General features: G+C 43.6%; 1 protein-coding gene across 2 annotated transcripts in view; it reads right to left on the bottom strand.

Annotated features, from left to right (window-relative positions):
• Positions 1 to 528: 528 nt before the first annotated feature.
• The window catches only part of LOC311525979 (vascular endothelial growth factor receptor kdr-like), a 182,288-nt gene continuing 155,075 nt past the window's right edge, over positions 529 to 27,741 (bottom strand). For both annotated transcript variants that reach the window (XM_084638534.1, XM_084638535.1), the window contains exons 25-30: positions 23,769 to 23,868; positions 23,058 to 23,163; positions 20,815 to 20,939; positions 18,436 to 18,514; positions 15,115 to 15,215; positions 529 to 6,132 (exon numbers count right to left, since the gene is read on the bottom strand). In XM_084638534.1, coding sequence (XP_084494660.1) covers positions 5,928 to 6,132; positions 15,115 to 15,215; positions 18,436 to 18,514; positions 20,815 to 20,939; positions 23,058 to 23,163; positions 23,769 to 23,868 — 716 coding nt within the window. In that variant the 3' untranslated portion in view covers positions 529 to 5,927. The remainder of the gene's footprint in view (positions 6,133 to 15,114; positions 15,216 to 18,435; positions 18,515 to 20,814; positions 20,940 to 23,057; positions 23,164 to 23,768; positions 23,869 to 27,741) is intronic.

Raw genomic sequence — 27,741 nt, 5'->3', positions numbered from 1 at the left:
AAACTCGTAAGCCTGTGCTTAACTTTCAGTCCCATTCAAGTCAGTGAGGTTTAAACATGTGCTTAAGTGCTTTGGTGAATTAGGGGTCTTATTGAGGGGCATATCTTCAATCCCACAAAGACTTAACTTTAAGCATTTGAATAGTCCTATTGGTTAGTTTGTAGGACCTTACAAAAAATGGTTTGTAGCCTTCATGTCTAATGAGTTGTAGTTATCAGCTGCCAGTGTCTATACCACACTGTGCTGTGATCATGTCAGATCTGTGGATTTACACCAGTGTAACTAAGATCAGAATCTGGCCAACCATTTTCCCAGCATCATGAGCCTTTTAAGCAAATATGGCCATTAGACATCTTTGAGCTGTTACAATGTGGCAGGTTTATGTCCTAACCTTTGAAAACCATGAAGCAATTAATGCAAATTCCATTCTCTGTAAACCCTCTGAAAACACTGTTTCTTTATTTATTTATATTATGCTTCAAGGACAACTTCACATGAGACAACAGATGACACAAAGGAGTCCTGGGCTGTATAAATATAGAATCATTTTATTTTATTTTATTTTGGTTAATAGATACAATACAATTTTCGACTACGTAAGAAAGCGGAGTTTTCAGTGCATACATTCTTCAGCCAGACAGGGACAGGGCACCCAGACATTCCATAGTGATTTGAATAATACCATGGCACTTGCTTAGTTTATTTCCCTTAACTCCATAGTTATTGGGCTTTCCCAGCTTTCATTAACAGCTTTGACAGCTCAAGGTCTAAGGAAAAATTAATTGAATAATAAGGCTGGGCTGGCTCTTGTGAAACAGGATTATCAGGCAGGCAAAGACACTATTTGGTTCCTGCATTCCATGCTAGTCTTCGTGAGTAACCATATCTTTTAAGGAATCATATTTGGTTGGCATGCCAGTGAGCTCTTGCAGTTCAGCCAGGAACTGGGACTTTTTGTCCTTCTACACAATATGGAAACAACACTTGATACAAACAAACCAGAGCTGAGGTCGAACAAGGGAATTCATACCTCTCCTCCTGTTTTCTCCCTCCAATTAATTTTAAGAAGAAGGCCCTATGTTTGAGCTCAGAATTGCATCATCTCCTACAGATCCAGTGCTTTGTAGCATCGTATCTTGTTATGGACATTTTGCTGATGATATTTCATCAGAAACGTTTTATTCCATGGGATTGCCCAGGTGGGACTTGGGAGCTAGAAACCATTAATCAAGACCACACCCTTGTAATTGTATTAAAAGCAGATAACACTTCCCAGGCGAGATGGGACGTGACAAGACAGTGCCACTGCTGAAGATGAAATGTTATTGAGAAGATTTATGTTTTAAGCTTTTGACTAGCTGGTTACAGAGTAAAGTGCCAGTGAACATTCTCCACAATAAATAGGAGGCAGAGAAGAAGTGATAAAGTGCCATGGCCTTTTGAAGGACTCCAGACAACTGCCCAACAAAGTTGCAAGAAAGAGCAGTGCTCACATTAGAGAGAGATCCAAACTGTGGAGTTTGGAGACATTTAGATTTGGATCTCAATACAGATCCAAATTTAACAGGATTTAATGTCCTTATTTGAGCCTACTACAGAGTAAGGCTTGAGACATGAGATTTTCATTTTGATTGGAGGTACCCTAGCACTCAGGGCAGGGGGAGATGGATCCAGTGTCTGAGTTTGGGCCCCCCATCTAGTTAAGATAAAGTGAAAGAGGCAAAGAGTGATCAAACTGTCTGAAAGAGACAGGGGAAACAGATAGACTTCAGCTATAAATTCACCAAATTTTAGCTTGCTGGAGAAGCTCAGTATTTAAATACCCAGAAGAGAAGAAACATATTTTGTTCAGGGAGATGTTACATGGACAGTTTCTGATAGAGATAAAAAAGTCACAGTCCCTAACTCTAGCCAATGTAGGAAGTCTTAGGATGGGAAAAGGTTAAAGTTAAAGGTGAAAAAAAAAAAGTCCTGTTTAGATGATCTAGTCAATCCCCAGCAAGTACAGGATACCTGGGCAATATCAGACTGAAACCAGTTGCACATTTGATCTTAGCCAAAAGGCAGAGAAGAAGCTACTGGGAGAAGCCAGGAGGGAGGCTAAACATGATCTGAACTTTCCATGGAATTAAGTGTTAAGATAAATGGAGAGTAAGGAAAAAGGGGAACCAGGGAATATAGATGTCAAGAAACACCAAAATAATTAGTTGGGTCTGGACCACAATCAGGTACCTTATCTTTGGCCTCTTATCTGGCCCCAGGGTTCATCGGGGAGATTCTTTCCCCTGAATGCTCAGAGTCCCTTTGCCTGATACTTTGTGGTTGCTAGGGAAAAACAGAAGGGGAAAGCACCATAAAAAGCCCAGCAGGTTTGCACAGGTTAATAACAGTTGTCGTTAAACTGAATCAGATTAGAAAGGCAGGCGGCCAACTGCCCTCTGGAGTCAAACAGGAATCCCTGAGAAGTCTGAAAAATCAAACATTACAGCACTTAGCAATTTGTCCTCCTCTCTTCCTCCTATCAGTAGATCAGCCTCGGAGTTAGACTAGAAGCTGTGAAAATCCCTCCCCTTTACCTTGAGCTGCACAGCTGATACCTGCAGGAGTGTTACAAGCCCACCAGATTCCTCCCAATCCCTGTTTTCTAACTGAAGCTACGTAACAAAGGGAATAAAGGAGAGCCAAAGATGCTAACAGCCAGAAGGAGAGTCACTATAAACTGGAAATGGGAGGGTACTGTTAACCGAGCCTGGCCCGCAAGCATTAGTGAAATGTTTAGTAAAGATACTTAACTCTGTTACATCAGGGGATCTCCGTCTTTCTCTTGATTAAAATGTTACAGACATATCATATGGAGGAATTGCTATATTTGCCTCTACTGGGTAAACTATATACACCAATGTAAGGAAAGAACAATAATTAAATTAAGGGAGGAGAGGAAAGGACAAACAAAATATTAGTAAATAAAATACAAGACACATACGTGAATAATACTTGTCAGGTAATAGTTCAGCTGGTTGCATTTACTGTGAAAAAGAAAAAGAAACTTCCACTCAAATAAAAGTTGGAAACACATTTGTCCAAATCTTGGTCATTTGCAGTTTTGTTCAGGACACTTCTTAAGTGCATTGAGGCTGACATAAAGGAACCAAACCCTCCCACCCACAGACAGGGATTGTTGTCCTGTTTCCGATGAACTGGGCATCAGGCATGGCTAGCTCTAGATGCCTTCTGATCCTTGAATCACAAAGAGGTCCTCAGTTTTTAGAGGCCCATCCATGGAACCAGCGATTAAAATGGGTATAATTTTGCAGATCTCATGGAGAGTGCACAGGCCTGCATTTCTGTGTTCTCATGTGACATAAAAACAACTGTGATGGATGTTGGCTAAAAGCCATAATAAGACTCTAGATGCAGTACCCCCGTAAATAAAAGCACTCCCTTGGTTCCACTTAGAACACAACCCCTGCATCACTTTGGTTTCATAAAAGCCTCTGCAAATTGTGTTCTGAAGAAAGGTGATGTGAAAAGATGCTGAGTTTTCTTGGAAGCAGTTAATTAGCACAGCAGTGTTTCCAATTTTATTTTAGAAATGGAGAGCACATTTATATACTTGCAACTGTTATTTTTTTCCCTAGGCCTCCTTATATTTAGATTTTGCAAGCAAAAGTTTTTTACACACTGTAATTTTCACACGTTTAAGAGCAAGGTACAACAGCAAAAACTGTCTCACATTGACACTGTTAATGCTAGACCCAGCAGAGTTATATACTGGAGACATTTTTTTCCATTTGTCTTGTGAATAAATTATCTGCAAACCAAGTGCTTTATTATTTGACCAGCTCTATAGATGGTCAATTTAATGTTCACTGAACAACTGATCAAAAGAGCTTTTTGTCACTTTTTAGATAAATTATTCCCCCAATCAGTTTCTCTCATTATTTGACCAGCTCTAGTTAACACATAGTTACTACAATACAAAGAAGTGCAAAAATGACAATAAAGCAATTACAGACCACAACTTCCCAGCAGGTCAAATAGGAACAAGGGGCTTACTAGAGACTCATCTTTGTGAATTACTGCAGATCCCTTTTTTCAAATGGGAACCTGCATGCTTTTTTCAGACTAATTCAGGAACTAAAGAGAACTGGGATTACAATCTGAGGATCCCCCCATTTCAAATGTTTTACCATTCACAGTTAAGAGGGTGCTGGGCTTGGGATTTTTTATTTGTTTTCCCCTGTGATAATACCTGAGTCTTCTTTCATGCTTATTTCAATGTCATCAAGTCTACCTAGTAATTTGAAAATGATTCTAATGTTCTGAGAGTGTTTGGTCTGTTTTCATTATGCTGGAGGAGTTAGGGAAAGATGATCACATTGTTTGCCAGGTGCCTTTTCTTCTTTCGGTTTGTGATCATTTAAAAAGATCTGTCCTCTGAAGGAAAGAGGTAATTGCTAGTTCCAGACCTAGGAAGGGACTGGAGGGCTTTCCTAGGCCTTGGAAAAATCCCCAGGGAGAAAATTAATGTAAAGCTCCTTTTCCCAGGTTATAATTTCAGAGGTTACAGGCTTGACTGTCAATGAGCATCTTTCTCAGCCTTGCTTTAGACTTGAGATCCTAGTTGCTTTACTCCTGCCTAAATTTGTAATGTCAGCTGAGATTACTTCACAGTGCATTAAATTACAAGGATTACTTGCTTACTTGTGAGGTTGCTGAAAGGAGGACATGGGTGTGCATGCTGGCAAATCTACAACCCCCCTGCTGCACACAGCATGTGGGGGGTGAGGGGCAGGTCACTTTGAATTTCTCGGCTATGTAGATCCGGGATCCAGCCAGGCCTGGATAAGCAGACTGCGAAAAGTTTTCATTTACCCGCTTAGGGCATTACACACCACACTAGCAAGGTGGTTAGGCTGCATGGGCCCCAGCAGTATGAACCTAAATGTCAGATTGCTCCTGGTGTGGTACAGGTTGGTATTCCAAAAATCAAACTGTGTTTGGCATCAGCAGTGGAATCTAGGGGAAGTGCTTTCTTTAAAGATGTGTCCAGAAGCTAAACAGAAAAATTGTGTTAAAGTGTTTGTGTCCTAGTGGTATATGGCCTGCATTGAGTGCACACAAACATAGGACAATTTATTTATCTAAATTTATAAAGTCCCTATCCAAAGACCTAGGGTGCCGAACAATCATTATAAAATAGTGCACTAAAATAAATTGTTGTTCCCACAAAGGAAAAACCTGGGGAAATAGATGAGCTCTGTAGTGTGCCCAGAATGCAACCAAATCCAGGTTTTCTACGGGTACTCAGAGTGCCCATGCTCTGTGTATGTTGTATGGTTTCAAGGACGGATCCCAGAAGATGTACAAACACCATTAGAATACCAACCATAAGCAAAACAATTTGGATATTTCAAATACATTTTGGGAGGGACAAGGAGATCCCCATGTTTTTAAAATAATGTATGGTTTCAAAATCCACATATCAGTGTTTGGGGCTGCAGTTCTTAACTGCTCCCCTGACAGCATCTGAGCGTATAATCCTTGCAGGGTCTACGTGTGGCCAGCAGAATCAATACTGTTTCCACACCTGACCTGATTTGACCCTCAGTGACTTGTATGGAATGAGCAAAAAGGGATTGACATACCTTGCACGTCTGCAATTGCCACTGAACAGTCCCCGTGTGGGGAGTAAGGAGTGGGGGCACTTTTGGGCTGCAGCTCCTATTTTTGATTCTGGTCTGTTAACTAGATAAGCTGAAATATACCTTTAAGGTAGCTGCTCTTTAAGGGTTTCCATTCATATCAAGGACATTGTCAGTTTCCTTCTCTTTTTACCCTAGTCCTTTTAAAGAGCCTGTACAAATGATGGAGGCATGTGAGAATCCAGCATTGTTGAAAGAGGTGCAAAGATGGAACTGGGCTGATTACACTGGAGGGGCAGAATAGTGGATGACGGAGTTGTAGTCGGGCGGTGGGCTGTGGCATTCCAGGTTTGGATCCATGGGCAGGAGGACTGAGTCTTCCAGTGTGAAGTCTATGGTGTCCTCATCAGTCTGTACTGCTGGCTGGTATTTCACAATCTCATGCTCTGATAACATGGATTCTTTGCTCTTGCTGACAGCTCTCTGCCTGTTTAAAACAAAGACAAACAATTCAGACCCTTTTCTTATAAAGCTTTGCTCTTATCTGTCATTGGCCTAATACCTGTCGTTCCAGGATCTCAAAATGCATTACTGAACTGACCCTCACAGCACCCCTGTCAGACACGTAACTGTTATCCCCATTTTACAGATGGGGGGACTGAGTTTGTGTCTTGCTCAAGGTTGCTCAGAGATTCAATAGCAGAGTCGGGAATAATATCTAGGAGTCCTTATACCCTGTGTCTTTCACTAACCACGAGCCACCCTGCAAGGTACTGTATGTATCTTGGTTATAAATGCTCCTGTCATTGTTCTGACATCAGGTCAGGGAACGTGACATTTTGAAAGCAGAATCATGAGCTATGGTTTTTCTTTAAGTACAGTAAAAACTGGGATTAATGAATAATCTATGACATGCTTTGATTTATAATAATGTGGAGAGCACAAGGGCACTTTACATACTTTGTAACCCTTTAAAACTACAGAACAGTCTTTCAGCTAAGTTGCATGATGCCCAAACTGGTATCCTGCAGTTGGTGCTATTCAAGAGACCCTGTTTTGATTCCCAGCTGCCTTCTTTTACTCTAGAGCAGTGGTTCTCAACCTATTTACCATTGTGGGCCGCATATGGGCTCAAAATGTGTTATGTGGGCGGTATCCAATACTACCTGTATGGCCCTGACGATGTCACCTGGGGTCTGTGCTGATTGGGCTGCAAGTGGCACCCAGGCCACAGGTTGAGAACCACTGCTCTAGGTGATGGTGTGGAGAAATAAACAATTTATGCCGCTAAATAGCAACCCCTATTGGTAGAACTAGAACTCCAAAGGGAGTGTGGACCAGTCTTCATTAGATGCCATCACATGGTGGCTTTGAAGAGAGGTTCACTTGAACCCAAAAAAGGTAATATATGCAACCTCAGAAATAATATTTTGCTCATCTATAGCACCTTCCACCCGAGGAATTCAACGCATGTTTGTGGAGGAGATTTGGATAATTCAGAGATGGTGGTAATAAAGATCCAGATCTGGAAGTGGTTCTCTGAACTTGTCCACTGTTGTTAGGACTCTGTAACTAACTGATCTGAATCTTTTTGCAATAATCCATAATTGCAAACTGACTCTGATCATGGCATTCCTCGTGTCTCACTTCAAAATGACTCCTGAACATGCTAGGGAGAGTTTAAAATGAACCAATTATATAATGCTCAGACAGTAGGAGAACACATATCATGTGTACAGGTAAATAGCCTAATAGTTTCTAATGGCCTTGAAACAGAAACAGTCTTCAGGAGAAATTTGACTATTTATTATTATTTTATATATATTGCAGTAGTGCAGAGTGAGCCCAGTCATATTCCCAGATCCTGTAAGTGCTAGATACTGTACAAACACAAAACAAGAGGAAAGTCCCTGGCCCAAGGATCTTACAATCCAAATATAAGAGATGGGCCAACAGATACATACAACAAACAGAGGGAGCGCAAAGAAACTATGAGATAAAACTGGTCAGTATGAAAAGCTCTAGTCACTGCACACCAGCTGTTTAATCACTGGTGCATGTTTTTGTAGGCATCGTGATAGAGGAAAATACTGACCGCAGCATCATGAGTCAGCCTACCTCACACCCAGCACTCCTTCCCATTTGTAAACAGACTATGGCTGATTGAGGATGGAGGTGTGACCCTGCTTTATAGAATCATAGAAATGTAGGGCTGGAAGGGACGTGAAGAGGTTGAGGCAGGATTAAGTCAACATGGACCATCCCTGACAGGTGTTTGTCCAACCTGTTCTTAAAAACCTCCAATGATGGGGCTTCTACAACCTCCCTTGCAAGCCTAGTTCAGAATTTAACTATTCTAGTTAGAAAGATTTTCCTAATATCTAACCTAAATCTCCCTTGCTGCAGATTAAGCCCATTACTTCTTGACCTACCTTCAGTGAACATGGAGAATAATTGATGACCATCCCCTTTATAACAACCCTTAACATATTTGGAGACTGTTATCAGGTCCCCCTCTGTCTTCTTTTCTTAAGACTAAACATGCCAACTTTTTTAACCTTTCCTCACAGGTCAGGTTTCCTAAGCCTTTTATAATTTTTGTTGCTCTCCTCTGGACGCGTTCCAATTTGTCCACATCTTTCTTAAAGTGTGGCACCCAGAACTGGACAATGTACTCCAGTTGAGGCCTCACCAGTGCCAGGTAGAGTAGAACAATTACTGCCTGTCTCACATGATTTTCCTGTTAGTACACCCCAGAATTATATTAGCCTTTTTCACAATTGCATCACCTTGTTGGCTCACATTCAACCTTTTCTGCAGTTGAGCAGATTTTCCCACTGTTTTCCCTCTTAAGTGTTTATGTTCTGGAACACTTGGTTGAAAAACAAACCAGCAGGAGACTCAGTTGGTCCAATGATTAGGTCACTAGTGAAGGACTTAGGAGACCTGGGTTCAAGTCCCTGTTGTGCCCAACACTTTCGGTGTGACCTCGAGATGGAGATAATTGTACTTCCATGCGTCACAGGCTAAATTCATTAAAACTTGTAAGGTCTGTTCATGTACTATGGTAATGGGGACTATTTAAATATCTAAGATAGCTAGACCCAGCCCAGACTTAACAAGGAGGTTGCTGCTGGGGACAACACACTCATAATATTCCTATTTTTCATTTTCTGTTGTCCTCATTCTTCCTGTCGCCTTCTGTCTCTGGTTTCAGTACAGAGGGGAAAATGTCTTTTTCTCCAGAAAGGGAGCTAATATCTCTCAATAAATTATGATACGATAACCTTAGAAGATCTGGTCTCTTGCCTTGAAATCCTGAGCCTGTCCAGGAACTGAAGTTCGCTGTGAGCTACAAGTGTCACCAGCCTGGCTAGTAGAATCAGTATTGGTGTTTTCATTGTCAATGCTAATTGTTCTGGAGAGGTGCAGGCAGGCACGTCTTGTATATTGTATTGGCTCAGGTAATGTATCGGCTTGTGTGTATGTGCACCAGTCAGTTTATAATGGTCACTTTTGAGTCATTCAGTCCTGTAATTCTCCGTTGTTTGGTGAGTTTGTGTGTGTGTTGGATGATACTTTGAATATGCCAATCTATGAAGGGATTCATTCTAAGCCAGTAGCACTTGAGATGTTGAGTCAAATTCAGCCATCATATGAACAGGTGCAACTTCCTTCGACTTCAATGGGAGATGCGTCATTTTACAGCAGGGTCTATTTTGGTCTGATGTGGTTGTCCTCCCCAAAATGTCAGTACATCCTGCTCAAACTCAAGACAGGAAAATGAACCCACGATTCCTGCATGGTGATGCAGAGATCTAACCACTAGGATGCTTCTTGCATCTCTTCAATAAACTCCAATCCTGAGACTTCCAGGGTACAGAGAAGTAAACTGTGCAGACAAACTCTGCTGTGCTGGCCTCTTAGATCTGGACTAGGAGTTGAACTCAAATTCCTTGCATGGCAATGCAGATCATTACTCACTAGGTTGCCGCTCATGACTGAAATAAGCTATAACCCTGAGAGTTCCAGCAATGTGACAGTCTTTTATTATCAAAATCTAAATTCTCTTCTTTCTCATTGTCCAGAGGAAAACACCAGCGGGAATTTCTTCAAAATGCCATACATTTGCCAGCTTTTCCATCTCCTCTCTTTAGATAGATTCTCCCTCTGGAATAAGCGGCAGAACTGTCTCTCTGCTCTACTGTTTATTTATGTACTTTTCTTTTATTACGTAGCCCTGTTGACTCTTGTCAGCTGACTCCACAGACATTCTGGCTTTTAATTTCCAGGTATTAAAGTTGTCAATGGAGACAAGGAGAAGCACGAAAGTATCTGTTTAACTTGGCCCCCGGCCTGTGTGCCTTGGAGTGCCAGATAAAAGAAATTTTATTAGGGTTTAGTTTGGCCACACAATGAGAAACTTTCAGACCCTTGCTGGCTTCCACCAAGTGTTCTCCTTGTGTTTCTGTCCCATCTACAGCAGGGGACTGCATCTGGGAATAGCTCTGTCTGTCACCTAAATCACACTGATGTCTGAAGAGAGACTTAAACAGTGACATTTAATATTCGCTCCCAAGCCAGAGAAATGATGAGTTTGATCTGAAGTGAGTTCTGTGATTAACCATCTATGGCAAATTGAAATGCAATTAACTTTCAGAAATGTTCCTTTCATGCAAAATGCATGTCCTAAATTAAAACAATCCAGAGGTCTTTACATTTTACCTTTTAATGCTCTAGAATGAAATGTCAGTAAATATAGTCTTTTCTTGCTCAGCAGGAGGGAAATGTACATATGCTTGGAATATATATTGTAGTGGTAGGCTGCAGCTTCCTTGTTCTGACTGTCCTTGAAATCTCATTTGCTACATAGAAACTGCCACATTGGATCAGACAGTTGGTCCATCTAGTCTGGCATCCTGCCTCCAGTAGTGGCCAGTACCCATTGCTTCAGAGGAAAGCAAAACCCCTCTTATAATTATGCTCCGAGTCAATTGTGCAATGTTGCATGGGAGGGAAAAATCCTTCCTGAGCCACACAGGTGAATAGTTTAAGGCCCAAAGCATGATGAGATTTAACTACTCATAGTATTACGTAGCTACAAATGTTAATAATGGTTCATACAATGACCTAATCCTGTTAAAATTCAGCCACAGTATTTACCTCAGTGAATTCCACAGGTTGACCTTTAGGTTGGCTGCCTAAAGAAGTATTTTCCTTTATTGATTCTGCCTTCACTAACCTTTACTTTTAAATGACCTCTTCTCCTATGAAAGGAGAGAGTAGAAAGAAGGGACTGGTTAGTTTTCACTATGCCCTTCATAATGCTGAATATCTCAATCAAGTCCAGTGGGGAGGACTGTGTGGGGAGGGTGAGTTCCACCTAAAATACATTTTGAAATTGGCCCAAGACCGTAACATCTTATACAGGGACCAATACAAAAATTCTTGAATTTGTGCCTGTAGGAATTTGTTACATTTTGAGAAGGGTGGTGGTGGAATCTGAACACTGCCATTTCCACACTCAAAACACGAAAAGTGCCACTTTTCTCAGGTGCAAGTTTGTATTCAGTGCTAGTTGGGGAAACACTTGTTTCACACCCACATGATACACTTGTGAGACTGTGCCTAGCACACATTATACACTCAGTTCTGGGCTCCTCTGCACCAGGAAGATGGCTACAAACTGGAGAGGTTTAAGTGTAGAGCAACAAAAATGATTAAGGCACTGGAGGAACTAACTTATGAAGGAAGATTAGAAGAAAGCAAATATATAGCTTGGCTAACCAGTGACTCATGGGGACATGCTAATCATGCCTTCAGGCTTTCTTTCTACAGTGCCCATACCCTGGTGCCTAAACCCTCTTTGTAAATTGTAAATACCCACAGAGGGAGTTGATAGGTTTATAATTAAGGGCCTGTCTACTCTATTAGTAGAAACTTGTCAAAGGACCATACTACAAAACACTTGTGTCCTGTAATTGTAATGTAAAGGCACAGCCCTCAGTGACAGGAGCTGGATGCTGCATCTCGGAGCCTGCAGCACATCAGCTGAGACCCAGTCAGGTGGGGTCAGGGTGCTCAGCCAAGATTAGCCCGACTAATTTTTTAAGAGCAACCGAGCGTCATTAGATCAGACAATAAAACCCCCAAACAAACCCCATACCCAAGCAAAAGCCAAGCCTGCTATAGATCTTAATAATAACTTGATTAAAGAGTCTCCAGGAGGATTTTAAAGCAGTGCTTGGTGCTGGCATATTAATGTTACAAGATGAAACCTGACACTCTATCCTCATCCTTATGTCCCACACTTCCTCGAATGCTGATTTAGATGTAGTCCCTTTTTTGCTCTCATAAAGCCAACGTAAAATGCTTCTGACTTCAGAAATAGTTATTACTTGTCTAACAGGATTCCCAGGCCCAAGGTATCAGATTCAGCCTCAGTAAACTCTTGACACCAGCAAGTAGTGTTGCCAACTTTTCAACTTGACAGAGCAAGCAAATGCAAGACAAATAAACAGTGAGATTTCGGCAAAAAATAATAAACGCAGCCACCCTGGTTTAGAAAACATGCTAAGCCTTTGAAAGATTTTGGGTAAGAAGAGGATGACTGTTTGAAATGGGTCCAGGGTAAATGTTTTTGATAGAGAGAGATACACAATTAACAAGGGTGACATTATCTCCCCCACTAAACTAACACTCTTCTCTGACCTCTCCAAGCCATTTGGAGAATATTACAAGTGCTTCTCAGGGATGTTTTTCATGTTACGGGCGTGTAGGATCAAGGGATGACTTGTCCTGAAATGAAAGGATGCCAAGACCTTCCATAATTAATATCTAAATGAACATACCACTTGGGCCACAGAGATTCTGCAAGATAGTTTAAAAAAAGAGTCTGGCAAAAGGATCTTCTCAGCTGGGGTGAACTTCGAATGTTGAATGGAAAAACAGGCCAAGGACAAACACTCCTCTGTCCGCCATGAGATTGCCGGAGTCCTGAGAATGAGGTGGGTATGGATGCTGCTTGCTGCAGGCCTTGGCTCTAGATTAGATTAGATTTCTATCCAAATGCCCATGTGTGGACTGGTTGACACAGGAAGTACCTGGTCTACAGTTACAAATGGAATACCAAAAAAGATCTGGATTTAGAAGACCAGATATCCAGCTGGGGATATTTAATTGGAGCATATATTAAATGAAGTCAGTGGAATTAAACCAATTGACACTAACTCAGGATCTGGTCCAGTGTCCAGTTCAGAAGTTTTATTTGAGGCTTGAACCTTTACAGAGCTGGGCTGGAAATCTCACGAGAATAAATTCACTTCTGGGGTTTCTAATGTGTTTGCTTCTGAATGGCAATGCCATTAGAGAGCAGCCTGGCATGTGGGAATTTGGTGCTTCCGATGTCTGCTGAAAACCTGAAGGGGCAGGAAAGAAAAATCCACCAGCTACTCATCTGAACACTTCTGAATCTCAGAAACAAAAAAGTTTCATTCAAACATGATTCTAAAAAAATGGGCAAATATCATCAGGGGAGGGCAGGTTTTATTTGAATCAATGCATCCACCCCTTGTGTGCATGTAGACACAGAACTTTGTGAGGATGCCTGCTGTCCCTTTTTAGGTACAATATTGGGTCCTTAATTCTCCCGCTGTCCTGCAGAATGAATTCTGCTGAACACACTGAGTTCCTTTCCTGCAGGACAAGCGGAATTTGAAAGCTTACATCAGTTCTGCAAGGATAACATGAGCCTGCTCTGTAACTTTTATCACATATCACAGACTGAGTCTACTCCTCCGAACGATAACTGGGACTTCATGGAGCTGAAGTGTGAAAAGCCAAGGCAAGCTTCCGTCATCCCTCCTCTCTGTCTGTCTGTCAGGAGCAAGTCAGTAGTCCCTCTCAAGTACTGACTGTTGCGCTCCGACTGTGCACTCTCTGAAATGAGCCTGCTAACACTATACAGAAGCAGTGCAAGCTTCTCCCGATATACCACACCTCACAAAGAAGGTCAACTGTGTTCTGTGGGGAATTGTAGAAAATACCATTGTAGACAAGCTGTGTTGAATTTAATAGGGAGAAGCCAAGTCAATAGGGTTCTATCTGTCTTAGATACTACAGTATAGGTCTTACAGAAAACTCCAAGCAGTTTGTTTGAAATTCATTGTCAATTCCTAACTAACTGAACAGAGAATGAGATCCTTGCCACAGATTCTTTTGAAGAACTCTGTAGCAGAGATACTATTCTCTATTAGATTCTGTAGGCTGACTCCAAAAACCTATATAAGGGTTAATATTTTCTATAGGACTTTTTTTATAAGAGTGGAGATGGAAAAGACCTGTTCAGTCCCCCAGGCGTGCTCCCCCCCAACAATGCCTGATTGTTCTTTGCAGGGAGATGCAGAGCAAGAAGCCAAAGGCTGTTTGCTTTCTGAAAAATACAATTCTAGTGTGATCGGTTTTAATGGCCTTTGCTATGAGTGGACAAACACCCCTGTTCCACGTTGGCCCAATCCCTATGTGGAACCCAAATCTGCAAAGACTGATCGATAGGCTCCTGATAGTAGCAGACGGGAGAGTGAGAGGGTGTTGGGGACTTAAGTGGGCGACCGTGGGAAGAGGGAAGGACAGGACGAGGGGATTGTCATGGAGAAGGAAGTCTGGAGATCTTGGTTCTGAAACACATACAAGCCTTTTAGTGCTTATCCCAATTTTCTCATTTTTTCATCACTAGTGTTCTGGAAAGATCCATCTCATCCTTTACGTCCACAGTAGGCTGACATAGGTCTGGTAGGCACTGACATATTTATAAGGGCTTTTCCTCTGCTTGTCTCTGGTACTATAAAGTTTGGCTAGTTCTCGAAATTGTCCCACCCGTAAATAGGAACATTAGAAAGAGGCAGGGAAACGTTAACATACTCCTAATATATTCACTATCCTTATACTCCCATATTATGTTTGCCACTTGCACCACATTTGTGGCTCTTAGGGGTTAGACCCTGAAATAAACCAACTTTATTTGAAAGCCTGACCCCTCTTTGAATATGATGATTCAGAAGCATGAGGCAGCTTCTCCTTTGGAAAAAGAGTTAATTTGATTAGTGGCGCATCCTGTGCTGAGGTTGATGAAATTGGTTTTCGAGCTTCATCAGACTAATTAATGTTCACACTGTGAGCAGGGAAACACATGTATGAAAGCCCCGCTAGAGGAACAGCTTTCTTTTCAGAAGTCTGGGACTGTGTTTTATATGCAAACTGGTACCTCTTTTCTCTATGCTGTGACCAAAACTGAACTGCGCCTCTTCAGTTTGAACTGTATTAACCATCCTCTTTCTGTTGTAATCCTGAAGCCCCGAGCTGCTGGCGCTGCAGACTAAGTGTTCCATTTGGAATCAGAAGCTTTTTTTTTTTTTAACAACATTTTCTGGACAGGACACTGACTCCAAAGAAATGTTCCCAAAGTACTCACGCTAGAGCCATAATCCCATAAGGCCAGGAGCGGATTTCCAGCCTCTTCAGGCTTTTCATCTCATCCGATGTCAGCACCATCCCGCTATCCGACTCGCTCTCCTGTAGAGTGAAAGGAACGGGACATCAGTAACATGGTAACTGCAAAGGACAGCACTGCAGCTCTGCCGCATTCACAGCAAGTGATGGAGAGTTTGTACTGGGCAGCAATGAAAGCCACCGGAGAAGGAAGAGCAAAGGGGCCAGTTCAAACACCAAGGTCCAGCTGGAGTCTATCCTTCTCTCACTTACTCTTCTGAAGCATTTTTTTGTGCTGTGATAGGGGCCAGACTCTCAGTCCTGCAGGCTGAATTCCCTCATTTGTCCACAAAGCAGGTGAAGCCCAGGCAGGAGCAGTGCCAGGTTTCCTCATCCCTGGAGAGGCCACCCCTACGTGGGGTTGAGGCTCCAAGGCCAGTTCAGTTACCGGTCCCTCAGGCACTGACTGCCAACAAGGAAGTCATTTGTAGAGGTGATTCTTTTTTTTTCCCTTTAGGTACACATTAGTGTACTAGGAGCTGGAGTGAGACCTACCAACACATTCCACACACAGCACCAAAGAGTCTTCACATGGGCATTTGCCAAGCTGGGTTGGACTCAAATCAACAACCTACAGCACTAACGCTCTGTATTATGGCCCCCAGTCAGCAAAAGCACCGGCACCCGTACTTTAAAAACTCACCTCTATACAGCAAAGCACTTAACAACACACACAACTTTCAGCTCTTCCATAATGCCCATTGATTCTGAAGTTAAGTTCATGTTTGTGTGCTTTGCTAAATTGGGGCCTACATTACCATTCCGCTTAGCCATCTGGGCCCCTTGGTACTTTTTGTTTGGCCTTTGAAAATTTGCCTTGTTTTTATGGAGTTAAAAATGTTATTGATCAGTTTTAAAACGGCCATAAAATGCAATGATATGCCCAGGGCTGAAATAATGTATACAGACGGAAAGACATTAATAGTGAGGGAAGATTGTGTCAAATAAAAAAAGCAAACATAACTGACGATTCTTCTTTCCTATTTTGGCTTTCTGGTATTTTAAAGAGAAATTCTACGTACACATATCACAAGAAGAAGCTTTTTGCCATTTTAAACTTGAAATCTGTTATTAAACATGATGTAGGGGTACCTTCTAGATTGTGGAGCTGAAATCTGAATGAAGGTTTATAAAGTGCACATCCATTTATAGGTCTCCTGAGATAAATGCTATCTTAAATACCTTCTAGAATTGCTCTCCCTATTAGAAACACTTCTTACTGAACTAAAGAAACTGTAAGCGTGGTACCAGATTAGACCACACAAACTCCTTGCAAGGAGTATGACACAGTAAACATATCTTGCAGGGCTCCTTCTTTGTACTCAAGTGGACAAAAAAAATCTTTCATCTGTCCTGCGGAGTTGTGAAGTTTAGGTCTAAAAGATAAAGTGGTGTTAAAATAAAAGGGAGGGGGCTCTGATTCAAAAGCTATGATTGTTAATTATTATTCATTTTTATTGTCTGCACTAAGCTTATGTCTAGAGGCCATGAATAGGGCCAGTTTGCTAGTGCGCTAGGTTCTGCATAAATTAACAGGTAGACATGGTCCCTGTTCCAAATAACTATAAAAATTTTAAAAATTTTAAATGAAAACAGGTGGGTTTTTTGAGGGTGGGGGAGAAATTCTTTACAACTTAAATACTCCCCTTCAGTTCTGAAAAGGGCACCAACAGCAGCTGTGCTGTGTACCTGAACCAAAAAGGGAAACTAACTAGAAATGGGAATGAACCTGTGATCAGTCTGCCGTCTGAGGAAGTGGGAAAGTGAACAAGTGGCATTCAGAGCGAGCAGAAAATCAGACTGTTCTCGGGGGGTAGTAACACAAGTCAGAAAACGTGATTGTTTTTATTTTTTTAAATTTATGGGGTGAAATCCCAGCCCCACTGAAATAAGTGGCAAGGATTTCACGCCAGGTTTATATTTTAACAATAAGTGACCCCATAATTTATTTTTCAACCACATATTTATCTGAATTGCCGCTTTCATAGTACCTTTAAACAACTACAAGAAAACGAATTAAAAAACTACAGGTCACGAGCACTAATGCAGGAAAGATGTGGTTGTGCCCTTTGAACTATTTGAAAGACTGACCTAATCAGTATTAATTCCTTTGGCATTTAATGCACTGGCACTAATCCTTGTGCACTCAGTAGTAAAGCGGATGACACAAGGGCTATACTTATCTAAGATATCCACTGCAATACAACTTTAATTCTGCCATTAATTTTTATGTCACCCTCTTTCCTATATGTAGGAAAAATAGTACCACCAAATATGTACTGATTTTAGACATGCCCCTCATGATGAGGTCTTTGGAAAAGGGCTGCAGATGCAGGCAGTTGGCCACCTATTTGTGAGAGCTGTCTGTCCAGTGAAAGTACTTGTGTGATCCAGAGAGACAGATCTGTAGAGGGAGCAGATAGCAGCTCACAGGAATTCTTACCCTACAGATCCCTAAGACTGTGGAATAGGGATGGAGGTCTAGAAACTGAATATGGCAAAGGAAGAGGAAATAACAGGTAACAGTTCTGCACTGGCAAGAGGGTGGACTAGAGATCTGCTTTCTAGGATCAACTGTAGATGGACACCTCACCCTTCCCAGGAGAGTATATATTCATCAGTTGGAGAAGAAACTCCCTGCACAGGGGACCATGCAGGCTGGGGAGAGCAAGCGAGCGTGAGAGCACTCCCTGCCTGGGAGAGCATATGGGCCATAGGAAGAGACAAAAATGTGTGCATCCTCCCTGACCTTTACTTGCTCCACAGCCTGTGGGTGCTCACCCTCTCCCTCAGCCAGATGTTCACCTGAAGGCTTATTGCTGTTGAGTTTTTGAGCAGACAGGGGTTGCCCTATGGTGCCAGTGGCTCTGACTCTAAGGCAGGAAGCATGGGGAGAGATTATACTGAAGTTCACAGGGAGCTGAACTACAAAAGAAGCTCTTGAGTTATTTTATATGGATGGAGAAGAGAGACAACTAGGTGCTTTGTGACCCCAGAAGAGGCCACGTGAAGTTCCTGGCACTGAGCAGAGCTGGAGTAATCATGCTTTTAGCCTCCATGTGAATTGCTCCATGAAACAAAGTGCAGGATCCCCTTTGCCCTCCTGGATCCAGGGCCAAATCCCCATTGGGGTTTCTGTCCCCTCTCCCAGAATGAAGCACACACATGCTCCAGAAACTCTTTCAGTCCCTGATGACAGCAGGCCTGCAAACCTGCTGGAAGGGGATGTGTTCACCTCGCTTACCTCATTCATTACTTTCTGCTTCTCCACTGGCACCTCATCAAATGTCTTCACACTCAGCGGTCTCTTCTTACTGTTATTACTGAAAAGGAGAAGGGTGAGAGATCAGCACACAATCATCAGCCTTGGCTGGGATGATTTAGTTGGTGTTGGTCCTGCTTTGAGCAGGGGGTTGGACTAGATGACCTCCTGAGGTCCTTCCAACCCTGATATTCTATGGTTCTATGAACCATTCATGATGACCCTGTAACTTTCCTTCTTTCCCAAGTGGCTGCTGACCTGGCTCTGTAGCTCAAACAATATCCCTGACCCGAGTGAGGTTCCTTCTTTAGATTTTCTTCTACATCTTGTAACCAGTTAGTAGGGCTCCGACAAGCAGTATCCATATATGAGTTATAAAATGAGACCCCCCACCCAGGAGCTGCTGACAAAATCCACACTATCAGGACTTCAGATAAAAAGGGACAGTGACATGGACAACCCATAGTATTTTAAATTATAGGATAAGGGCTAGGTTCTGGATTCTCTTGGCCTACCAGGGGAAAGTCATATGGCCACACACCACCATCATTAGCAGACATCACAAAGGACAGGACAGGGATATATATATGTCCCCTCCGTTTCCTGATCCTTCCCTTTCTATACGGATGGCAGACCATGGTCAATGCTGGTGGGAGCGCGAGCTGCAACACCTTAAGTGCAATAGCAGTTGCGGAGTACACTTCCACTGCGCCCAGCAAGGCATGCCAGCTGCCTGCCTCCTCCACACACAGAATGCAGCGCCCGTCCGAGCCAGTCTGCGTCCCACAGGACAGTGGCTTCTAAAGCCGCTAGCCAATCCCAAGAGTTTATTAAATACAAAACACTGAAAACCAGTTAAAGAGCCAATCAGACCTAATATTTATTAAAGCAAAATGAGAGCAGGGCCAGAACTGGAAGCTTTGCAAAGTGTTATTATAACGCCCCAAAACCTTGGTGGTTCAGATAAAAGAGAGGCTGGATCCAACTATCCCTAGCTTTGTTTCTGAAAAACCCAATGTCCAGCTTCCTTGGTCCATCTTTAGACAGGACCAAAGTTTAAGGCACAGAGGGAAACTCAGTGACACTCAAAGCAAACCCCTCTTCCCCAGAAAAGTGTTCAAAGCCAACTGATACAAGCATGTGGGGGACTGAAACTGAAATCACAGGAGTGGGAGCTTCAGGAGAGGATGGTCCATCTAAAACACATGGGATTGAAAGCCTGCCCTAAAGGCAGCCAATGTGGCAAATCACTTTGGGGAAGGGGCAGGGGTCGGCAACATGTCTTTAGACGGACACAAGTGTCCATCCATGGTAAAATTTTTGAGGTCCGAGGGGGGTGCTCACCTCAGGCGGCTCCCCATCCCTGCTGTTGCTGGTGGAGGTGCGGCCAGGTGGCTCTACACGCTGCCACTTCCCCTCCTCCCCCACGAGCGCTGACTCTGCGGCTCCCAGCCCATTGGCCAGAAACCACGGCCAATGGGAGCTGTGGGGCCGGTGCCTGCAGACAGGGCAGCGTGCAGAGCTTCCTGGCCATGCCTCTGTATGAGCCTGAGGGGGGTCATGCCGCTCCTTCCGGGAGCTGCTTGAGGTAAGTGCCACCTGGAGCCTGTACCCCTGAGCCCCCCTCCCGGGCCCCAACACTCTGCCCCAGCCCTGATCCCCTTCCTGCCCTCTGAACCCCTCGATCCCAGCCCACAGCACCCTCCTGCATCCCAAAACCCTCATCCCCAGCCCCACCCCAAAGCCTGCACTCCCAGCTAGAGCCCTCACCCCCTCCACACCCCAACCCTCTGCCCCAGCCCAGAGCCCCCTCCCACACTCTGAACCCTCATCCCCGGCCCCACACCAGAGCCTGCACCCCCAGCCTGAACTCTCACCCCCTTGCATCCCACCCCCCTGCTCCAGCCTGGAGCCCCCTCCTGCACCCTGAACCCCTCATTTCTGGCCCTACCCCAGAACCTGCACCCTCAGCCCAGAACCTGTACCTCCTCCCACACCCCAACCCCCTGTCTCAGCCCAGAGCCCTCTCCTATCCCCCGCCAATGTCCGTCACTAGTCCAGTAATTTTGTCAAGTGTCTGTTGTGCAGCATGGTGGTGCTGACCCCTGGGAAAGGGTTTCAAAAGCAAGAGCCCTCAACCAGGGAAGGCCCTGCCCCTAGCCTAGTGCTGACTGAACCCAGGAACCATAAGCAAACCTGTTCCACTCCACCATAAATGCTGGTAGGCAGAGAAGACAATACATATGCCAAACTGTGGTGATCCATGCACTTACCTGCAGGCTTAAACTACTTTCCAGCTTTGACTTTCTTAATTGTCTAGAGTCTTAACTTGAAACCAAAGTAAGAAAGCAGTGTCCGTACCCTATTCCCAATGCACTCCAGCGATTAATGCAATTGCTCAAGTTTTCTTCCACTGGGCAGGTCTTTGGGTTAGATTCTCCATCAGGGCATAATGTGATGTTCAGTGGAATATAGTCTTTACCATCCTAAATAATTAACAGAAGAAAGAGAAAACCAGTCAGGAAGTCAGTTATTCTTCCTGATGTCCCGGACATTATTGGCTATCAAGCTCTACTGGAACTATTTTCTGAGCAGGGCTCTGCACTACGAAAGCCATGTGGCTATTTGTTTTATTTTTGATTATTTCTTTAACGCAGTCACGAAGTTCTTTGCAATACACTAAATCCAGTGTTAAGGGCTTTGCTCAACATTCACTATCCTGTTGTCTTTCCACAAGGCAAATCTTTCATTTTGGAGAGATCCACTATGAAGAATGAATGAAAATTCCAGTGCTGGTTGCTCTTTGTGTAGATCCTCCCTTGGAGGCATCTGAGCACTAGCATTGCTTCATCAATCATGACAGCAAAGTGCAAGACCTCCAGGTGCCCTCGCATTCTAGGTCATCTTTTTCAAGCTTCTTCCCTCATAGCAACAACAGCTCTGCCGATGGTGCTAATGCGTCTGCTTGGAAAACTAAACTTTTTGAGCATGCAGCAACATTGAGTGATCTCTGGCTTGGGGGACACCAAGATGTTCACATCCATTAGAAAGCAGCTGGCTTTACAGGGATCCCCTGTTGCATCCTGGACAAACCTTCAGCCGATTATTTCCTACGAGTATTATTTATTATTATGCCCCAATCAGCCTCAGTTAAGTTGGGCACTCAAAAAAGAACTAGATAAGTTCATAGAGGAGAGGTCCATCAATGGCTATTAGCCAGGATGGGCAGGGATGGTGTCCCTAGACTCTGTTTGCCAGAAGCTGGGAATGGGTGACAGGGGATGGATCACTTGATGATTACCTGTTCTGTTCATTCCCTCTGGGGCACCTGGCATTGGCCACTGTCGGAAGACAGGATACTGAGCCAGATGGACCTTTGGGCTGACCCAGTATGGCCATTCTTATAGGGTCTCTCAGTTAGGCACGCAACTACATTTTCAATGTCTTGGCATCTTTGGTGATTTCCATGGGCTCAGTGTAATGGGACTCAAAACACCCAAATCCATGTTAAAGCCCCATGTTTATGTATGGGAAAGGAGAGACCCAGACCCAGACCCAGACCGCATGTGTGGCTATCGCAGAGCTGGGAATTTGAAATGAGTAATGCCTATTTATAGCCTATGAGCTTCTGTTCAAATTGAGCAGTTGCAGCTAATGACAGCCATTCCTTATTATTGCAGCCTTAAACCACTTTATTTCCTGTGCTTTCATTACAGCAGTTGCCACTGCATCCTTAATATAATTCAGCACCTACCTAAGTAAGCTATGAATTCTCAGCAGCAAGTGCTAATTATTACAATTATCTGTAGAAGTGGCTCCTTGTCTTCTTAAATCCATTTATCAAAATTCCCTTCCCTTGATTTTAATTCTGAGGCGTAATTAACTGCCTTGTCCCTTATCATGATTCCTGAGTTCCCTTTAATTTCCTTTGCTTGCAGCATAAGGCTCACAAACTCTTCCCAGCTTTTGCACATTGCAAAACAAGTGTCTTTCAATGTAGCTTCCCTGATTTATGAGTTTCCAAAAGGGAAGGGGCCAGCAGAGAGAGCTTGATTTCTTCTTATAATGGAATTGACAGTTACATAATGGAGGTGTTGGGGTTTTTTTAAATGGAGAGAAAAAAGTTGATCTAACTATTATGAAATTGACAATTATGTAATTGACTCTTTGAGCCTTAAATGGCTTCATTTTGAAGTTCCTAAAAGTAACAATGAGCTTAAATACAGAGAAAAATGGGGCCGGGGGGTGGGGTGAGAGAGAGAGAGTTCAGACCAATTGTAGGAAGAGAACTATGCTACTGGCAGTTTGCAGTGTTGAAAACTAATTAAAATGTTTTGTGAGATAAAGAGCTATTGTTCCTCTAGGGGCAACTAAGCCTTTTTAAAATCAATGTACTGTAAGTTTCTGCTAGTTGTGGATGGATAAACGTCTCATTTTCTAACCCAAATCTCCTTTGAATATGTAGCATTTTCCACTCCTACCCTCACACCAATAGCCGTTTTCACTGTGTTCTTTGTGGTGATGTGAAGTCTTGTCTTGTATTGGTGCTTAACCCTGGGATATCATCTCTGCACACATGTGACAAACCAGTCGCACAGCTGTACCTGTTGCACGTTTGCCTGGAGGAGGTCTCCTAAGCGTTCAACCAGCTCTGTGAAGGTGGGCCGCTCTGTGGCAACTCCATGCCAACAATCCAGCATAGTCTGGTAGCTACGGGAAAACACATGGATTTAAAGAGAAACTCAGTCTGTGTTTCCAAACCATTTCTTTGTGCTGCGGCTTGTCTCCATCCTCATCTAGATGACTTCCCACCTGATACCTCCAATGGAGGTGACAAATCAGATCCCTGTGTTCAGAAGCATTGCATTACACTCCCAGTCATGTCTTTTCACTCCATACTTGTGTTTCAATCAATTCTCTAAGTTGTTTACACTGAGCTAGTTTAACTTTGGTCGCAGGCCCTGCTGATGTGGCTGAAAGCAGGTTACAATTACAGCTACATAGACACTCCCACAAAACTGGAAATCAAACAAATATGATAGTTCCTTGAACTGAGATTTCATACACAACTAGCCTGAAATGATCTGTTAACCCCTTTGCCCTATCGACGGCTTGGCCCTACAGTTGACTTGATGGTTTGTTGTTATTGGTCTATGGTGTCAGGGAGCCTGGGGTAGGCACAACCCCAAAATTTAATAAATGGGGTACAAGAAAGATAATCTGACAAACCCTCCCCCTACCTCAACACACAAATCAAAGTCCCTGTTACGATGGTTAAATTGTCTGTTGTCCATGGCCGGGAGTAGAACTCTTACATTTCTGGAGTGGAATATTCTGGCGATCTCATCCGTGTTCCTTCTTTGAGGCGGCGGCAAAAGTCCTCATCAATTTGCACTCCTGGGTATGGTGAGGCACCTGCAGGCACAGACAGAGAGGGTGACCTCAGCTGGCTTGGTCACTGTCCATCTGAATTCAAAACAGCAATGGTGATTGCTGAGCATTCCAGCCTAGCTGGAAATTTGGGGCCTGATCCTAAAAGGTGCTGATGCAATGGAAGTTGCAGGTGCTCAGCATCTCTCGAGATAAGGCCCTTTGACTGTAGAAATAACATTGTGGGCCAGATTTACAAAAGAGATTTGAATTGCTTAAAATGCTTATGTGTCTAAGTCCCACTGAAAGTCATCTTTAGGCTCTTCACAAAAAATACATGAATTCTAGGTCCAAAGCCAATTGCATCCATCTGCTAAATATCAGCCCTTCATGATAATAACTTCAACTAAAGCACTACATTTTCTGGCACATTCTGATGCTCCTAAAGGATCACAATACACATATATTTTCAGGGATGAGTGATGAAACCTAAATGGGTGTGGAGGTTCATCTCAGTTCACAGTAGCACCCAATAGGACTTTGTTCTAGAAATGTCATTAGAACAGGAACTCCCTCTAGCTTCAGGCTTCTGGTCAAGTTGAGCAATACATTCATACTAAAACCAGGGTCAGAATCACCCAGAAATGAAACATAGCAGAACAAAAGCAAAATGCATGTCAGTTTCATGCCTTAAATAATCTCCTGGGTTAAGAAGAAAGGTTCCTTCTAGTTTACCTAGATACATTCTGGTTTCAAAGTAATGCCCCATTCAGTCCCTGTGACATCCATGGAACTAGCTGCTCAGGTGAATAAGGCTGGGGGGTGCTGTAGGCTTTTAGCCATGTGACACAAAGGCCATGGGAACCATAGGTCAGCTAAATCCCCCCCGCCCAGACATGCAACTGAACTCTTCTTCCTCTTGTTCAAGCCAAGTTAGTGTTGCACATGTTGGGCCGAATCCTGAAGTCCTTAGACAAAACTTCCACCGAGTAATGACCAAGAACCCTCAGAGTTTGGCCCATTATAAATACAGAAGGGGAAAAATTGAAGGTTAGGGTCCCCCTGGGAACTGGTGGAAAGAAAATAGTTTACTCTTCCCCCAAGAAGCTCAAGTACTTCAGCTTCTGCCTCTTGAGATCCCTGCATCAGACCTAAGTGGATTAACCTTTCTGGAGCCAGAGGGCCGGGAATACATCCCTGTGGGGTCTATCAACAGCCCTACTGGTGAGGTGGAGGAATTGGTAGAGGTGCAAGGCTCTCACTCCCCACTTGATGATCTCATGCCACTCGCTCAGGACCAAAACCCCAAGCAAGGTTGCTGGGCAAGGCCCAAACCCTTGTTACGTTAAGTTCCGATTGGTTAGCAGATGAACCAAACACACTGTAGGTAAAATGCATGGAAACATGTCTGTGTCAACTCACCACATTCCCCTTGTTCTCATTAGAAGCCTGTGAGGCCATGCCTCCAATAATGACATCTGTACTAATGTGACCAGGAAACCAAGGCACACAAATAAATCATGCTCCTTAATGCAACTGTCAGGGCAAGGAGAGTATATAAGTGAGCTGAGCTGCCCTGTTTTAGCCCTTGTTTTCCCTGTAGAAGTTAATTCGATGTCAGAACAGCAAGCACAGCAGAGACACGCTCCTGCTGTGAGAAATGTTCATTTTCTTCCAATAGCACCTAGGTTTTCACCCCTGTTTTCTGTTTCAGTGTGAATGTAATACTAGTTCAATTTGCTGGTCTGACAGCCTGGAGACGGAAGGCCTTTGTTTATCCACAGAACAGGGAAATCACAGCCCGCAGCAGGGCAAACTCCCCATTCCACCTCCTTGCTGTTCCCTGTTTAATGTGCCTCAAACATAACCCGGAAGAACCACTTCTAGGGGAATTCTGTCTCCAGGCCCATCCAATCCTTAACCTCCAGCCAGGGGAGGGAGGCACTTGGTGCCAATTGTGACTGCATTTTTGGACGTAAACGCACTAGGAACTGGATTGACGCCACCAGCTTATTTCACATGGGTCGCCCAGCAGCCATCCGACAGAAAGAGTAATCCTCATTTTGTCCTGTTTTACATAATTCAAATCATCTTCAGTGCTGTTCTATGACATGCACAGACATAGGGATGGAGACTCTCTCTATATATGGTGGGACGCATCCTATTCCCTCACTGAATTGGAGAGTGGGAATTTTCAGCCAGCTACAGCCTGTTGGGTGGCATTTGTGATTGAAATTACAGCCAAAGACCACATACACAGATTGCAAAGGGACTCAGAGACCTTTCTGGGCTGAAGAGGACTATAAATTAGTGGGTATCCCTCCCACTGGAGTCAATCTGAGTTGCGCGTGCTTACACCAGAGTTTAAATTGGGCCTAGAGCTCTGAAAAGGTCCCTAGTTCATTATTAAGGATCCAGGCCAACTGGGTGAAATTCAGTGCTGGAACAAAGTCAAGGGAACTATGATAGTGGAGTAGAAGCAAAGGTCCAGAAATCAGTGGGAGTTAGGCACCTAAATATCTCTGAGTATCTGGGCCTATGAGCCTTTTTGGACATCATAGATTCTACAGCCAAGGCCCTGTAGGGTTCTCTAAGGTTTTCATCCATCTGGGGGGAAAGAAAAGGGGTGTGAGAAAGAGGCTGAGTTTACCTTTAAAAAAACATTCCCATCCCTTCCCTGAAAAAGAATATGAAATTCGCCTTCTCCTCCTAGCACCTCTGAATTCCCTCCTCCCCAGCAGAGGCTGTAATCTGTAACACAGCCATTTCTTTTCATAGTCTGGCATCCCTGAGGCTGGCCTGAAGAGTTTGGAAGAACATTTAATCAGTTTTGAACAGCAGGGATTTAATGGAATCTGAATCTGGGTCCAGCTCTTGAGGAATCTGTATGTGGTTTACTTCCTATAACATTCCTGCCTGATCTCCTGTTTTCTTCAACCTTGGGAATGCCATCATTTAGTGCATGCTTGTGGGCGGGAACAAGCCATGCAGAAATATTAGAAATTGAGAGAGTACCAAAAAGTGACTATTCCCCAAATAATTTAACTGCATGGGCCTTGCCACTTGAACCCTGATAGCATGCACTGCAGGGCTGGCACTGTGGAAGTAGCAAAGAGCTCACTGAATCGGCTTGGAAGGCAGTCTATGGCAGCTTAGAGTCACTTGGCCACAGTTATCTGAAGTCCTTTGGTCTGTGAATGGGGACAGAAATCCCATCAGCAATGTCACAAAACAATCTGTTCTTGGGTTTCCCTGGTTTTAGTTGAGTTGGAAATATTGTGAGACTCGTTTCTGTTGTGCATCTATAGTTCCCTTCCCAGTTTTGTCTGACATCAGGAATAATAAAAGTCATAATCAGAATGATAATGTTTAGCTTGTATGGCAATGTAATGCTGACAGACCCGGGTCGGTGGGATCAAACCTGGGACCTCTGGAGCTTAGTGCATGAGCCTCTACCAGATGATCTAAAAGCCAACTGGCTGTTAGCTAAGCTATAGAGCAGACTCATTAATTGCACTCTAAGTGGTCTCGGTGCCACTAGATGGGCCAGAACACCACACCCAGGAGGTGTGTGGGTTACAGCAGCACCTTTCATCCACGGACCTCAGAATGCTTTTGAAGTCTTTAGAGTATGAATTAACTCGCTTACCTGAAATAGGTAAGAATGAATATACCTAGACTGAGACATACATTGGTATGCAAGTTTTCTGAACTTCGACCCTCCGAGCTGTCATGCTAGCTGAACTGTCCATCTTCACACAGTCCATCTTATACTTCATACAGGGCAGCTCTGAGGACTACTAATGCTGGTCTTCAGTATCTCTTAGACTGTGGAGTAGTTTCCCAGGAGAAGTGGGTAGAATCCCATTGCCTGGGAGATTTAGCCCTAGCGTGGACAATACACAGGAGAGCATGCTG

The sequence above is a fragment of the Lepidochelys olivacea genome (genome assembly GCF_965140295.1).
Source record: "Lepidochelys olivacea isolate rLepOli2 genome assembly, chromosome: 9".
In the NCBI taxonomy this organism is placed as follows: Eukaryota; Metazoa; Chordata; order Testudines; family Cheloniidae; genus Lepidochelys; species Lepidochelys olivacea.
Note: the sequence above shows the minus strand (reverse complement) of the source record. Positions and strands in the feature narration are given on the sequence as shown.